The sequence below is a fragment of the Bacillus rossius genome, chromosome 7 (assembly GCF_032445375.1).
Source record: "Bacillus rossius redtenbacheri isolate Brsri chromosome 7, Brsri_v3, whole genome shotgun sequence".
Lineage (NCBI taxonomy): Eukaryota > Metazoa > Arthropoda > Insecta > Phasmatodea > Bacillidae > Bacillus > Bacillus rossius.
Window position 1 is genome coordinate 41,100,230 of NC_086335.1, and position 16,224 is coordinate 41,116,453.

At 37.8% G+C, this 16,224-nt stretch overlaps 1 protein-coding gene across 1 annotated transcript in view; it reads right to left on the reverse strand.

Moving 5' to 3' along the window:
* Positions 1 to 16,224, reverse strand: part of LOC134533884 (PDZ domain-containing protein GIPC3) — an 83,844-nt gene that overhangs the window by 54,420 nt on the left and 13,200 nt on the right. Inside the window, exon 2 of the mRNA XM_063371646.1 lies at positions 10,599 to 10,695. Coding sequence (XP_063227716.1) covers positions 10,599 to 10,695 — 97 coding nt within the window. The remainder of the gene's footprint in view (positions 1 to 10,598; positions 10,696 to 16,224) is intronic.

A 16,224-nucleotide genomic window follows, 5' to 3' on the forward strand; every position in this document is an offset into this window, starting at 1 on the left:
ACTGAATTTCTTCATGGTACTTACAGGCATAGTTTTTTACTGTAACAATATGTAAAGCAATTTCGGTTGCGGACAATCCATTTATACAGAGAGCCAAGATGTTAAACATCAAAAATTACAACTAGATCACAAAACATACCACTCAGTCACACACTTCTTGATAGAGGTGCCTCACGACAGAGGTGTAAGATAGCATAGTTCGAGATTCTCAGCCTGTACCTAATTATTAAGAGCACATCAAACTCGGCATATAGACAGATTTACTTGGAAACAATAAAATAATAATTCAGAATCTAAATTACAAAACATTTCACAGTATTAACTTACGTGACATAGCGTTAGCCTAATAAACACTCTCCCCGAGCGACTGGCTCGGCTCGCCGGGCGCAGAGATGCACGACACAGGGCAAAGCACTCAAGGTCAAAATATCTAACGCGCATTATCTGTTTTGTAAAATGGCTGGCAGAAGATAAAAACAAAAATAATATACAGAATGAAGCACCCAGTGAAATACATTTTTTTTAAATATAAACATTAATGTTTATTTTCTTATGAATAAAGTACGATTTTTACGATTTTTAGAAGTTGAATAAATGCTCTTAAGTTAGATGAAGTCATTATATTATTTTCAGCGAGAGCATTTTGAAACATTAGGCAGCGCAAGGAGCCCCGATATATTTGTATGCAACTTCGTCATATTTTTTGAATAGCCTACTATGTCACAATAAGTGAAAAAAATAATGGAAATAAGAATGCAATTCGACGATATTATAAGGGTTATATATTTACTAGCTGCAGTACCCGGCTTTGCCCGGGCTGAACACCGGGTGATATATTGTCCGCGAGTTACAGCAAAATGGATAGCGATATGTCCAGTGTGTTGGACATTAAGAAATGATACATAATTACTGTTTGTGTATCTGTGACCTATGATTTTCTGTTTACCCATGGCGATCGGTTGAAAGGTTTAGAAGTTGATGCGCTACAGCGCCATCTAGCGGCGAGTTACAAAAAAAATGGATAGCATAAAAACCTTCTTCATGATAAAAACACTTCGATGTGCCAAATTTCATGGCGATCGGTCAAACGGTGTAAGAGTTTATCGACGTCATACATGCCAACATCCAATTATATATATTCTTATATTTAGAAATTTTAGGGCTTTCACTTTTGCGGAAAGTGGATGTTCAGGACCTCGAATGGTTTAGAACACTCCATCTCGAAAGAAATGATATTTGAAATTCCTGAAATTTTCGAAATTTTGGGGCTTTGTCCCCAGAGGGGGAGTGGTGATTTTGAGGACCCTGAATGGCTGAGAAACAATAAAAATCGAAAGAGAATGATATTTGAATTTTTTTAAATTTTGGGGTTTTGACCCCTGAGGGGGGTGGGTGTGTTGTTGAGGACCACGAATGGCTCGTAAACACTCCAAATCGAAAGAGAATAGGCTTTTGAAAATTTTCCGAAATTTTTTAATTATTGGGTCTTTGACTCCTTGTGGGGGGAGGGTAGTTTGAGGACCCCGAATGGCTTGGAAACACTCCAAATAGTAAAAAAGTATTCTTAAATTTAAGAAATATTTCGAAATTTTGGGGTTTTGCATCCCCCCCCCCCCCTCAAAATTGGGTGGGAAGTCGACTTTGGGTAAAAGTTCCACCATGCCCCGGACACTTTAGTTCGTAATGACTTAATTTTAATACAATTTCCTCCAATTTTTCGAAATTTTGTGGCTTTCACTTTTGTGGAAGGGAGAGGGGGGGGGGGGGGTGGAGGTTCAAGACCTCGAATGTTTCGAAGCACTCCATCTCGAAAGAATAGATATTTGAAATTCCTAAAATTATCGAAATTTTGGGGCTTTTTCCTAGAGGGGGGGCGGGGTGTTCGAGGACCCTGAATGACTCGAAAACACTTAAAATCTAAAAAAAAAAGATTTTTTAAAAAATTTAAACTTTCGAAATTTTGGGGCTTTAACCACCTGGGGGGGGGGGGGGGGGGGAGGGGTGATGTTGAGGACCCCGAATGGCTCGGGAACACTCCAAAACGAAAGAGATATAAAGGAATATAAGAATGTAGGCATTTACTGTACTCCTATCTACCATAACAACAATATTGACAAATAGAAAAACTTATTACCTACCTATTAATAATTTTCTAAATAAATTAATAAATAACTCTATGTTTAAGAATTTACGTACATACATAATATTAAACTTCAAACTATACAAATATAAATAATAGTAGGCCCTACCAACCTATGAATAAATTTCGAAGAAATTTATAAGTTTACGAATTTATATACCTACTTAATATTAAACTTCAACCTATCCACACAATAAAAACCTAAGAATATTAGTGTAATTAATTTTTTTTATTTGTCATAATACCTAAAATACGTGTTTCCAAAATAAAACAAAGTATAAATAATTACCAATTTGACAAAAAAAATTGTACAACTCGAATGACATTGAAAACATACACGTGAAATTTAAAAGAATTATGAGTGCCCTAGGTAGGGAGAAAAAATATAGAAGAAATTAAATTTAATAAATGGGTGCGTGTACTTAGGTACGCGCATGAGAAGTTATACTTCTTTGGCATCATTAAAAAATAGTTTTTAATTGCATGCAAAAATATTGCGTGGAGTCCCTCCGCGCGGAAGAAGTGAAACTTCGTAATGTGGAAATGAAAATAGGAAGGGGTAGAAATAGATTTTTAGTGAAATCATATTGTATCAAATCAAAATAAAAAAAATAAAGGAAATAAATGTGTAACGATTCATAGATTGATCTTCAGAGAGAGAGAGAGAGAGAGAGAGAGAGAGAGAGAGAGAAAGAGATACATATTGAATGACTATAAAACTTACTTTTTTATGAGAGCAGATTTTCATGAAATAAATCATGAAATCATTCAACGATAAAAGCTGTTTATTTAACTAAGCGGACGGGTTCGCCCGAAGGAGAAAATTGACGCGGCAAGACCTCGTGGACATAGAGAAATGACACACACTCACTATTTATGTTTTTATGAAACATGATTTTTTTCTGCAATTTAAATTGTAATATACAAAAACGGTATTGAAAATTGAAACAAATATGGTGACACTACAAACTGTCAAGATCTTTATTTTTTTCTTACTCTCTACTTAGTTCCTTACAATAGAAAAACGTAACGTAATGGCTTGAAAGCTATTGCACGGCAGGCATAGAGGAATGACACTAACAGTTTGTATATCTATGACACACATTACATAAAATTAAGATATATTTTTTTAACACGTTTAATTTTTTTTTTTTTTTTTTTATAGACAAAATATAGCCTATGTCCATCCCCAGGATATAATCTATCTCCTTGCCAAATTTCATTACGATCCGTTCAGCCGTTCAGTCGGGAAAAGGTAACAAACAAACAGACAGACAGACAGACAGAGTTACTTTCGCATTTATAATATTAGTATTGATGAGAATATTTTAAGGAAAAAATATTAACTAAATATTTTTGACAAAAATATTTTTTTTTTGTGAAGACGCGTCGTTGTAGATGGAAAAGAAAGGTCCATTTACAGTTCAAAAATTTTCATTACAAAATTTTAAGTTTTCCGTACCATGAAACAACTAGGGTCGGCGTTACATTCTACATCAGCATACAGTGTGTGCGAAAGATTCATCCTTGGATCGTCTTTCATCAGATACACATTCCTAAAATAATTTCATTTCTAATGATGCATTATTTTTAATTGCACGTTTCCTTTGAATAAGCACAGCAAGTTTAAAAGGAATGTTGCCTCAAATTTACATATATACGTATTACAAAAATTTAACGAACGATTGTTTCGTCAATAGGCCCTACACGTGTTATTATTACATTATAGGAAAGTTTCACAACAAATGCTGATAATCCTTCGATTGTTTAATATTAGTTATATAGAATACGTTATACATAAAACATGTAAAAACGACAGTGTTCATGAATTTCGTAAATAGAAAAAACCTGATATACGACAACGGGCCGGTTTTATTAAAGCTTTAAAATTGGTATTATCATTAATATCGATATTAAAGAAGGTAACATAAAAAAATCAATTTTAAAATTTGAGATATTTGCTAAATATTTTCATTGCAGGGTTTTAGGTGGTAAATGTTTTTTTGTATAATTCCAAAGCAAAATTTAGGATTGCAGTTAGCGTAGCATCGGTAGGCAACACGTAGTTCATAGTCAGCAGTCCGGAGTCGCCAGTCAAAATTACATAACATGACCAAGGGAGTATTTGATTAAACCACATCATCGCGAAAGATTTTCTGATAGGTGAAAATATTTTGGCAGCTGGCGGTCTGGCAAGTTGTTTCGGGCCAAAGCCCGGCCTAGCCTCACCACCTCCACCTCCTAGGACTGAACCCGTGAGGGTATTCCAGGAGCACTAACTTTTCTTCTTTCATCCTGATGTCACCTGGTCTTAATGGCATCAGGATGTTTGGCCTCGGATGTTCATATGCCATGTTTTTGAATGGTTAAACACCATTCGTTTGCCTCAACCAGAAACAACTTATCCATTCTGTTTGAGCCGCCGTGCCTGCAGCCAGAATATAGCTTTGTCAATTTTATAAAATACTTTGTCAGTTGCATCCATGCAGATTTTAAACACGACGGCTGATGTTAAAACTCTTCAGTCATTCCGCGTGGGATCTCTTGTATGCCATTGCTCCGGGACGGTCTGGCAGTCCGAAATGAAGTTAGATGATATCCCACTGCTCGACTGGCGACTGCTGGACTGCTGTCTGTGGAACAGTTTATCTCCGACTGCCGCCTGCCGGTTGCAAGTTGTCAAACTGCGGACTGCGCATTGTGAATAAGGTCCTAGATGCCGAAACGTCCGGCGTCGCCTCTTCGTAAGCAAAAGAAACTAAAAATTGAACATTTATATCCAAATGGTTTTATTCTGCGGGCTATAATGTCAGGCATGCAGTCCGACTGCCGGGCTCGGGTGCTTGATGAGAATGTGACGTGAGACGAGTGGAACGGTATGTGCACAGACGATAACTTTTTTCCGCAATGCGTAACACGCCAGCGCACAGAGAGGTTTAAGTGACACGAGATATTAGTATAAACACAGCGTCGTTTTTTTCTTATTTTAGCGGCGGCTACACATTACACGTCTCTTAGTAACCTGTGGAATTCGTCAAGGTTTTACAATTAGCAGCGGCGATAATGCAATATGATACTTTTTTTGAACCGCTCTCACGGAGTTCCGTTTGTCAACTGTGAGTCTGAGCTTAGCGAGATTGACACGTGTACGTCTCCGAACGCATACACTTCCAACTTCCAGAACCGCACGTATGTTGCTAGACTCCGACGTTTATGGTTTGAATCACCGGAAAAAAACATAGAAGTGTGTACTAATCGTACGGCCATTAATAACATGCAACAAATGCTATTTATGACTTATTATTCTTGTTTTCTGTATAAAAATTTTCAAATGTGTAGAGGTGTTCCCACTACAAACTATCACAGTCAGCCATGGACAGCCGGCAAAATACTATTTGTTTTAATTGTGACTATAATGACAAGCTTCTATGTCCAAATTAAACTTACACTGTCTGAAATACTGCAATATTTATGCATGTTTGCACACACCGAACAGTTTGTAGCTAATTGCTTTGGGCACCAAATTCTGCTTACCAAATAAGAACCCCCCCCCCCTCCAAAAAAAAGGCTCTTCTTATTCTTACGTTCATTCACAATTGAAGTTAAAAAAAATACTTTTTTAAATGTTACGTGAAATTCTTTATTTCAACTTGGCGTTTTTAAAATGGTTAAATGCATATTTTGGTTAAAAGTGTTGATTGCATATAAATTTATACCATTAAAAATATTAATGGCCACATATAAAATAAAATTAATAAATACGTAACTAACAAAGCCATATAAAATCGATTTGAATATATCACTTGTATAATGAAATATTACTTATGCCCAACGATTTGGCGTTTACTTCCTTTAATGGTTTTGTTCTTCTTCCGAGGTGCATTCTGTCGTAACCTTGCCTTATGACCCCGCCTGCAGTCACGCTGAATTCTAATGTCGTTCGGCCTCAACACAACTAACTGTGGAATACGCGTGTACTCAGCCCGGTCTGGTGTCCACAGGCCCGCCCTAGCCGGGGTGAGTATTCAGTCCGGGCAAGCGAAGCACAACTGAAAGAGGACAGGAAGAAAGGCAGCGCGGAGACCCCCTTCATCCTGCCTCGTCATCCAAGGTCAAGCGGCCGTGGCGGCGCCACATACCGGGAAGAACATTCGCGCAGCACACGTCGTAGAAATCACGGTTTTTCTCAAAATTTTCCGTTGTGACCTAGTGCAAATTATATACGCAGCGAAAGAGAAAGGATTGGTTCACGATCCAAAAGTGGTTTTACGCAATAGTAATGAAAACTGTGAGCTTGGCGTGCCTCTGAAAATACGCTAATTAGGCTTATTCAGCATGCATTTACTAATCGACTGTATGTCTGAGACATCTTAAACAACTTTAGGATCATGCCCGGTACCTTAATCTCTTTTATATCCGAAATCGGTAATCGCATGTCAAATAGTTTCGATAAAAACAACTGATTGTTAAACCTCTGCAGCTCACTTTGCACTGCATGTAGGCGGGCCCCTTAATGTGTTTTCTAGTCACCCTTTATCATAACGTGTAGCGGCGAATGTGAACCGACAAACGTTGTTGTTTTGGCGATATTACCATAATGCGGTAGAAGAATATTTTCGAATTCAGTAATATATCAAAAACTGATGAAGTACGAATGATATGTTCCAATTATTATAGTATGATTACTTATTGGTTACTTATATACATATCTAATATTAAAGGGCTGAAAAAAAGTAATTTACAAAACATAAAACGCACAAAATATAAGGCGATATATATATAATCACTAAACTAAATTAAAGTGTAAGTTTTAAACTGATAAGAAACATGATTTCGACCAAAAAAAAATTTAATTGTTTAAAGATTAATCAAATAACTGCGAGAATACAACGACAGAACATTATCTGTGACTACATTTCTTTTCGTTTCATGTACATTCATGTAATTTTGCCCATGACAAAGAGTTCTCTCCGATAGCAATTTTTCCGGCACTGGGCCACAAGAAGTGCAATGCGCGGATCTTCGTGCCATGGTTGTCGTTGACACCGGAATTTTTAAATATATTCAGTGTGCGTTTTCATGCGAAAAGAAAGCCACGTCAAACGATGTCGTAAGACAACTTTAAATCTCAAACATCATTCTTAAGCTCTTCAACATGACACAATACATACGAAATCTGTCTCGTGACACGCGCAGATTTTTGCAAATGGGCATTTTGAACGCTCCGCAGCACAATTCCACGCTAGACGGGTGTTCCTTCAAGAAATCGCCTGTCCACACCTCTTTCGCGTTTTCCAGACACAGAAGCAAGACTGTATCGAAATTCAATTCAGTGGCTCTTAACCCTTTAAAAATTACGTTTGCAATTTTTACGAGATGGCAGCGTGGACGTTTTCCAGTTACCCCTGAAAAGATTTGATTTCAGGTACTCGCCAGAAGGCGTGCAGAGATCCGGGTGCCAACGCACCATTCACAAACCACTTAAGATTTCTTACTAGTGACTAAATACGAATAGAATTTAAGAGCCATTGCACTTTTCTATACAAGTTTCGTTTCGTGGTTTCGTGTTCAACGCGTATTTTTTTGACATTCACTGTCAAAAAGGCTCAAACGGGTGTTTTCACGTACGTTTCTAGGCAATAAAAATTCTTAACGCGGGATTTTAAATGATAAAGGGAAGTTCAGGGAGCCGTCATCTTTCATATTCCTGCATAAACCAAAATAAAAAAATTTGTTACCGCTATAAAGTCCCACAGAAGCGATTCACCGACGTGAAGACTCCATGTTTTTCTACACACTCGATAGCTTGAAAGTTTTTGGATCATAGACTACTCTGACGCTTATACTCATAATATTCTTTTCGTAGAAGAACGCATTACACATTTATTTGGTAGTTTATTTCTACACGGCTAAAAGCGTGTAATCAGACACTGCAGTACACATTACTCGCCAGGTAAGCGGGAAATGCCACCAACACACAAGACATGCAATCAGATGAGGAAACACAGCCGTTTCCCTACAGCACATTGCCACGATGCTTCTGGCTTCGCAGCATTTGATAGCGTGATGGAAGCAATTTTCTTAGGACTGCAATTCCATTTTAAAGATAATTAGTTTATAAGAGTGAGGAACTGAAACAACTACTTCAGCATCCTTTGCCGTAGCCTACTTACTAATGAGATTCCGGAGGGTACGAGGCTGCCGAAGCATGGGAACGGTCATTTCCAAGTCCACCCCTTCCCAACACCACCACCCCCTTGCTCCTTTGTCCCTTCCCTCCAAAGCACACAGAATACTTGAACTACTAAACTGAGTTTTTTTTTTTTTTTAAATCCATACTAAACAAACCACGTACATATTTCAATGCTCTCAAAAGTTCAAAAATGAATATCTGTGAAACTAACTGGGTTAGACTTACCAACAGAAAAAAAAAGCTTAATTTCTAAAAACCGGTTTGCTGCACGACTAAAGCAATTCACGCTAGTTGAGTCCCTAATTCAACCTCCCCCCTTCTCGCAACAGCATCTTGCGTAAGTACCACTGCATGCTGTGACGCCACGTCGTTTCGGAATGCGTTCATTACCCTGCCATCACTAAAATGTGCAGTAAGTGGAAACAAAATCTCTGGAGTGCTCCAACTGAATTCTTCGCGGTTTAGAAAGGAAACCGTCTGTCACAACTACGCTCGTATCGTAATGCGACCGACGAAGTCGGGAACCGCAGATGGGTAAAAGAATTGTTCCGACATGTTTTGAAAATAAGATTTCATCAGTCGCGCCTGCCAAGTCCATTCAGGCTTACCTGAACACTTTTGAAACAAAACCTTTGGAAACAATCACTGAAACTGTAACTGCGTATGATTCAATGCCAACGAGCACTGGAAAAACAGTTTAGTTGTAGACAAAGACCCTATCATAAATAGTTTGTAATTACAGAAAAATATCCTCAAAATCATTAACTAGCCACAGAATATTGATGTCACTAATAAGCCGCTTAGTGGGCACTAAAAATTATTTTGTTATCAACACAAAAGATTTGGCGGTTCTGTACGGACAAAAAAAAAACTCCTCTATCGGCCACGAAGTGTGTTTTCCAGTGCGGCAAGCTTACACCATGAAAATATGGCAGAAGCTCAAGAAAAGTAGTTACAGGACCAAATTTTTGGCTCTGCAATGTGTTTATTTTCATTATTAAACATATGGGTAAGATTTAGTGAAAAACGAAGTAATGTATTAATGGTTGTGATTATTTAACAGAGCCACATGATAGACGCACAAATACAAGTCACCGGGCCCATTGCAAAGTTGAATTTGTCATCTGGCGGGGGATACGAAGTGGAATAAATGAAGGAGCTGATGATTGGTTACTGTAATGGTTACCAGCCTTCACAGACTACAGTAGAAGTTCAAACGCTACCTTCGGCGACAATGCGTTGAGACGCACACATGTGAACTGCGCGCGTTGCTCATCGGAGCAGCCTACCAATTCAACGTCGATGCACTTGTAAACCAACTGCATTAATTTTTTTTTCAATAGAAAACCACTAGTTGTGTAAATTTTACATATTAACGCCTAATGAACATGTGGCGTTTGTCTCCGCATTCCATACAAGATACATGGATAAAACATATTAAATTACTTACATAAGTGTGACATAAGTATTTTATCGTTTTATATAACGGTATATAGGTAACGGAAGAATATTAAGGACCAAATAGCTTTTATAATGCGCCCAGGGTGCAAGATGTCGCTAAGAGAAACCAAATCGCTCGATTCTACCTCCCACGCGTAGAGCAGACCGGTCGACTTTCTCTTAGCAATATGATGTAATATAGAGTGCAAACAGATTCTTCCCTCTGCGCACGGGGTCAATATTGGGTTAAGAGTTTCCAACAGAACTGTCAAAATCAGCTATTCAACCAATCTCATGTGATCTTGTAAACAAAATAGAACTCAAGACACACAGGCACGTCTGTCAATATTATTTAACATTTAGCAATTTGATGCAGAACGTATTTAAATGCAGTATTAATGCGATGTCAAGCACTTACCGCATTGAAACACAGAATTACAAAGTACGTCGCGCTAGCTGAGTACACATGGTTGTGAACCAGGGGCGTAGCTAAGGGGGGGGGGGGGGGGTTAGGGGTTCAAACACCCCCCCCCCCCCCTTAGCACCAAATCTTTAATTAAATTTCTTATTCATCACTCAAACAAATTTCATATTAAAAATTAATAAAATTTTTACCATTACAATATTTAAATTTAAGTACCGAAAACTGCTAAAATAGCACTATTTTACACCTTAATATCCAAATTTTCCCGGGGCAGGACACCCGGACCCCCTCTTTAATACGGGGGGGGGGGGGGGGGGGGGCATGCTTCTTAACACCCCCCATACACAAATCCTGGCTACACCACTGTTGTGAACACAATGTTCTGTGTTCTGGTTTCCTACCTTTCCTGTGCACGAATATGAAGTCGTCGAGGCCGATCTGTCCGCCCAGCAGCTTGGTCATGTCCACTTTGTGCGTGTTGAGGGTGCAGAACAGGATCTGCAACACGACACCGCCAATCACGAAGCGCCCCAGATGCGGTAAGCCAAGTTAAGGCTCGCACAGACGGATCTAGGCTCTCCTTGCCCGGGGTAGAAATTGTGATTAGGTTTTCCCAGCCCCCTTCCTCCCAACACACACACAGACACACAAATAAATGTGCCAGTTTGCATCCACGTATAATTTATATGTAAATTATTAAGTTGAATTTTACCAAACCCGTGTACTTACCAGTGTCACTTACTGTATTTATAGCAATAATATAGTGTTCCAAGGTTCAATAGAAACACGAAAGATACAAAAAAAATTTTCTACAATGTTTAATCACAAAATAGAAAAAAATTTGACAAAGTATAAAATACTTTTACTGGTTTATTATCTGAATCCTGCATATTTAAGGCCTAATAAAAGGTTATCATAAGAATATATACACATAAAATTAGATAATTAGAACATATTGTGCATTATCGAAAGGTGAAATTTTCAGTCACTTAATGTGACTTAAAACTTCACTTTACGAGCTTTTCTAGAAGCAAAAGAATTGGCAATATACTCAAACAAGAGCTTAAAAGCCAACCCGTGTTCAATATGAATGATACTAAGGTGAGTTAGGCGTTGCTGTGTTGTATGGTTTCTAAGTTATATTTTAGTAAGTGTCATATTGCAAAAACACCTTTCATTAGAAGCTGCTGAAACGAACAATTCTTAGTGATGTCACACGCGGGTATACATTCTCCAGGTCATCTTCGTGATGAGTTTATAATTATGCTGGTGTTGCTGTTGTCATAGTTGGTGCTAAGTCAAGACCATGATACTTAAAACTGTTTACTTCTATCAGTAATTCATCATTATTAAGGTCACATTTGTTACCAGAGCCTTGAGGTCTTTATCTGTCATTCACTGTGATTGATTCAAATGCTAAGACCCAAACAAAGTGTTGATGTTCTAAAGGTTTTGAACCTTCTAATTAGCTCACTAATAATTGGGTCGATTATCTGTAGCAACAGTGTGCGAAGTATCTTGTCTGCTGTCCATTCACTATTTTCATCTTCACAAACATACTTTTCTTCTTTCGGTACCGCGATTCATGTAATTAAGGTTTTAGCATCTCTCGTTGCATCTATTGCGTTATTTGCTATATTTGTCTCTAAATCCTGTGTAAGACGTGTAACAGATCAATAAACAGTCATATATTCTATCTGAAGAAATTTGTTGACAATACCAATCCACTGAAAATATGATTATTTATAATGAATGGAATTAAAATATTAGATGATTTTTTTATATTCATCGTTTAGTTCACACATTTTTGTAGTCTACAAAATTATTTTCAACTTATCCTGTGTCATCTCTAAGCCTTCCCCCTTCTCGATCCGTCACTGAAGGCTCGGCTCCAATGGATTATTGCCTTTATACGTCACCATCTATATTTTTTTGCAATTGCTTACGAAGTTTCACTTTATAAGCATTGAAATTTAATTTTTATTGTTTTTTACGCAAGATTTATTCTACATATTATTTATTTGCAAAACAAAGTCATGAAAATATTCAAAATTTTCATTTTCTACTTTGAGATTGCGTTGTAAAATTTTTTCTGTTTTTCTACGGCTGGGAAACACATACAACTTTACTTATAATCACACTGCAAACGCCAATTAAATTCCACAGCAATATGTATGAAATTTTATGGACCATGTCACTTTTCTCAAGAATAATTTTCCTTTTTTTTGTTACCGCTAGTAAAAATCACTAGTTTAAATAACAAAATAACAAACGGTGCTTACCACTTTAGTTCAGAAATTAAATTTACTATACCATTTGAAATACGAAACCTTCTTTTACAGATTATTCAAACCTGTTTGTTTGCCTACTAGTATAAAGTAGTATAATTTATCTTTCGTGTGCTACCATTAGTTAACCTATTTTGAGTGGCTACCCCATCATATATTTTTTTTCTGTTTCAAAACAAAAATATATATATTTGTTACTTGTAATATACGTTATAAAAAGCAAACAGATTTAATGTATTTCGAAGTTCGTGTGAGTAATCAAGTTCTACATTACTAGGTCCACGAAAAAAAATTACACCTCTAAACCCAACATTTGTTGTGTGGTAGTAGCTCACAATTCAACATGCTTTTGTTACTGTAGATGCCACGAAAGATTTTTTGTTGTAAAATTCAACGTAGTTTCGGTCCTCGCAGGACTACCAACACGCATCACACCGGAGCAGCAAACCCAGTCTCAAATCTCAAACTTCATGTTTAATGTGCGTTAAGAAACAAAATGCAAAGTTAGCAAAAGGCTGATGTAAATTAGTGTTTTACTTCTAGCACCATCGTTCCTTATTTAGGGTACACCGCGGGCTAGGGAATAAAAAAAAACGGTGCTTTCCATGCCGTAAAAGACACACGCCACAACTGAGTACAATCCACGATCTACGTCAGCTGCGAAAATGTCGAATTTTCACCTTTGGAAGGGGTTGCCCCTAACTCGTAATATTAGGAGGGGGGAGGCTTTCACAGAGCTTTAATACAATTTAGTCCATGGACACTTTCGAAGAGGAGGGCCTCTTCCATTTCCCTGGGACGAGTTATACAAATACGAGACCGAAATTTTCGTTATTGAATAATGACAACGGTTCTTCGTTATTTTCGCGTCCAGTCGTCTAGTCCAGTTACTACTTCGTTGACTTGCTTGACCAGCAGACACCAGTGGAGTTGGGCAACACGGAAGCTGTCTGCTTCAGAAGGTCGTCACGCGGAAGAACAGGTCGCGCGCTGCTACTTCATCCCAAAACAGCTGAAGCACCGCGGGGATGAAGGACTTGTGGGCAATCCGACGTCTCATCAACACGCCCACTCGCAACAGAACACGAGAAAAGTAATAAGTTCGACATGTTTATTTTTTTTAAGCAGGGTCGTCGAGAGGAGAGACAGGTTGAAAAAAAGGGGTGGGGGGGGGGGGGGGAGACCCAGGGAACGGGAACCGACGGGACCCGTTGAGCTTTGAGATATATATTTTTTTCAACGCACGTTAGGACGAAAATTACAAGTCTACTACTAATAGCATTAATTGGAAACCTTAAAAGTTATGCGATACGTGCAGATCACGTTGACAAGTTATAGTCGGTAACGTTTTTAATGTTTCAATTTCTTCAAACTGTGGGATTTGAAAAGTAGTAACTTACATTTAATAATGGGAAGGGGGCCCGACAAAATTATCTGCACTCGGGCCCTTACATTTCTCTCGACGGCCTTGCTTGAAAGACTATGTATATTTAAAATTAATTATAATAATTTTGTTGTAATCGGGAAGTAAAACGCGTATTTCAAATGTTAATTCACTAAATTAAAATAAATAAATTTAAAGGCGATAAAAACATGTTAATTAAAGTGCTACTGCAGAGATAGCAAACCCATAATGTGAAATTCATTTACGCATGTAGGTGTACCAATACAAATAATTGGGAATATATATTTTTTCAAACAGTTGCTTTCATAAAGTCGCAATTCATTGTGAATACCACACACCCATGTGTGCAAGAATGTGCTGCTTCGCCAAGGCCACCACGAAGGATTATAAAACTTGAATACGACTTCGATAAGATAAGAAACTATGTCCTATCTGCGACTAGCTCAAGTGCCGCGATATACGAACAAGTATAAAACTAACCTATGTTCTGCGATATTGAATCACAGAGACTGTGAAAACTCCTTTAGAATATTTTATAGTCATTCCGTACACAAATATTCATTACTATGAAAACCCTGTCATTCTCTTTTTTATTTCAAAAAATTCACAAATAATTTATTTCAATTTGCATCGCCTAAGCATAATTATTTAAGTCACAACCTAGCCTTTTTTCTCATACATTCTAAAAAAACTTAAATAGCTAAATCAACAGACATTTTAATACATATGTTAATTACTAATGTTATATTAGAGTTAGATAAAGTTACAGGTCTAAAACCAACCAAATCCAAGTAATTACCGTTTTTTTTATAGATTATGTAAAAAAAAACAGACAAAACAAACTAATAAAATCAGTACTGTAAGTGAATATATAATTTAATAAGTTTTGTTTGGTTTGAAATCTGTGGAGGCACCAGCGTTGTGCAGTTGTCGAATCAGCAGTCTTCGTGCGACCACTCGCAGAGTCTTGCCGCCCTAGCGTTTACCGTGTGTTCCGAAGTACATTGTGTTCGAGACAGCTGCCACGTCGCGTGGCGGCGTGTCAGGGTTCGCACGCAGTTGAGGGTCACGAGATGGTTGGTAGAGAGAGCCGATGCCAGTCCAGTGCAATACCGCGAGGTAACCAAGAGTAAGAGAAATGTGGTAAGTAACTAAGAAGTAGGATAGAGTCGGTAAGACACAAGCCTGACCGCGGTACGCAGTGTGGAGGGTGCTCGCGAGCGAGGTCCTAGGTTCGACCCTCGGGTAGGATAGAGCCTGCAGCGACTAGACTTCATGTACAGGCCTGAGCGTGCAGAGACCACGAATAAATAGGAATGGCCTTATAATTATCTGTCGGTGTATTAACTGAAGGACACTATGACCATTGAATATATATAACATTATATATATTCAATGCTATGACTAACTCCCTAGAAACCTAATACCGCAGGCGACAAGTGCGAGATCACAAACCCAGCGCCCTCCTCTCTCCCTATCCCCTTCTCTTCTATCCTTCTTCACTCATCATCTTTCAGTCCAGTTCAACACTGGCGGTGTCAGAACTTTCGTTATGTTACACGGAATGAAAAACATATCGATACATTACCAGGCGTTCGGCCTATTGCAAAATGCAGAAGTATGCGGAAGTTTGAACCATTACAGTAAAAAAAAACTGACATGTCCTATTCTTGCGACTACAGTTTGTGGATACACCTTGTGCATGCACAGTCTGTATGTGGTATGAACTAAAGAACGTGTGTTGCTGGTCGTTTTGTAATCACTCACCAGCACATGGTAGAAGTTCGCCATCCGTGAAGATGATGTCAAGGACGCAACGGGGGCAACACGTTAGCACATACTATACTGGGGAGCTGACAAAGAGGCAACGCTCTGGGGAGGGGTGGATATAAAGTACATCACCACGAAAGGAAAATAAAGCATAAATGTATTTATTTTTTAAGTTTTCTTATTTTTAAGAAAACGTCCCAGGAACCCGAAAACTACTATGAGAAGATAATAATTCAAACGTTGTTATTTTGGATGCAATGGTTTATTTTTACTTTGGTACTTATCGTCCTTGTTGGTGGTGAAGTTACGTATTTTACTACACTCTATCACAATAAAATTATTTAAACTGTCATATATTTAAAATGAAAACAATATGGTATAAACTATAAAGACTTGATAATATAGGTAAGATTATAGAAACCAAATTTGAGTACTAACTAAATGTTCAAAGATAAAAAGATAAACAGAAAACTAATTTATACGTAACTCGGAATCAAGCATAGGCATACACCTGGAATTTAATTAATGATTGGAAGTCATTCATTGCCAAAATAAGATCATATG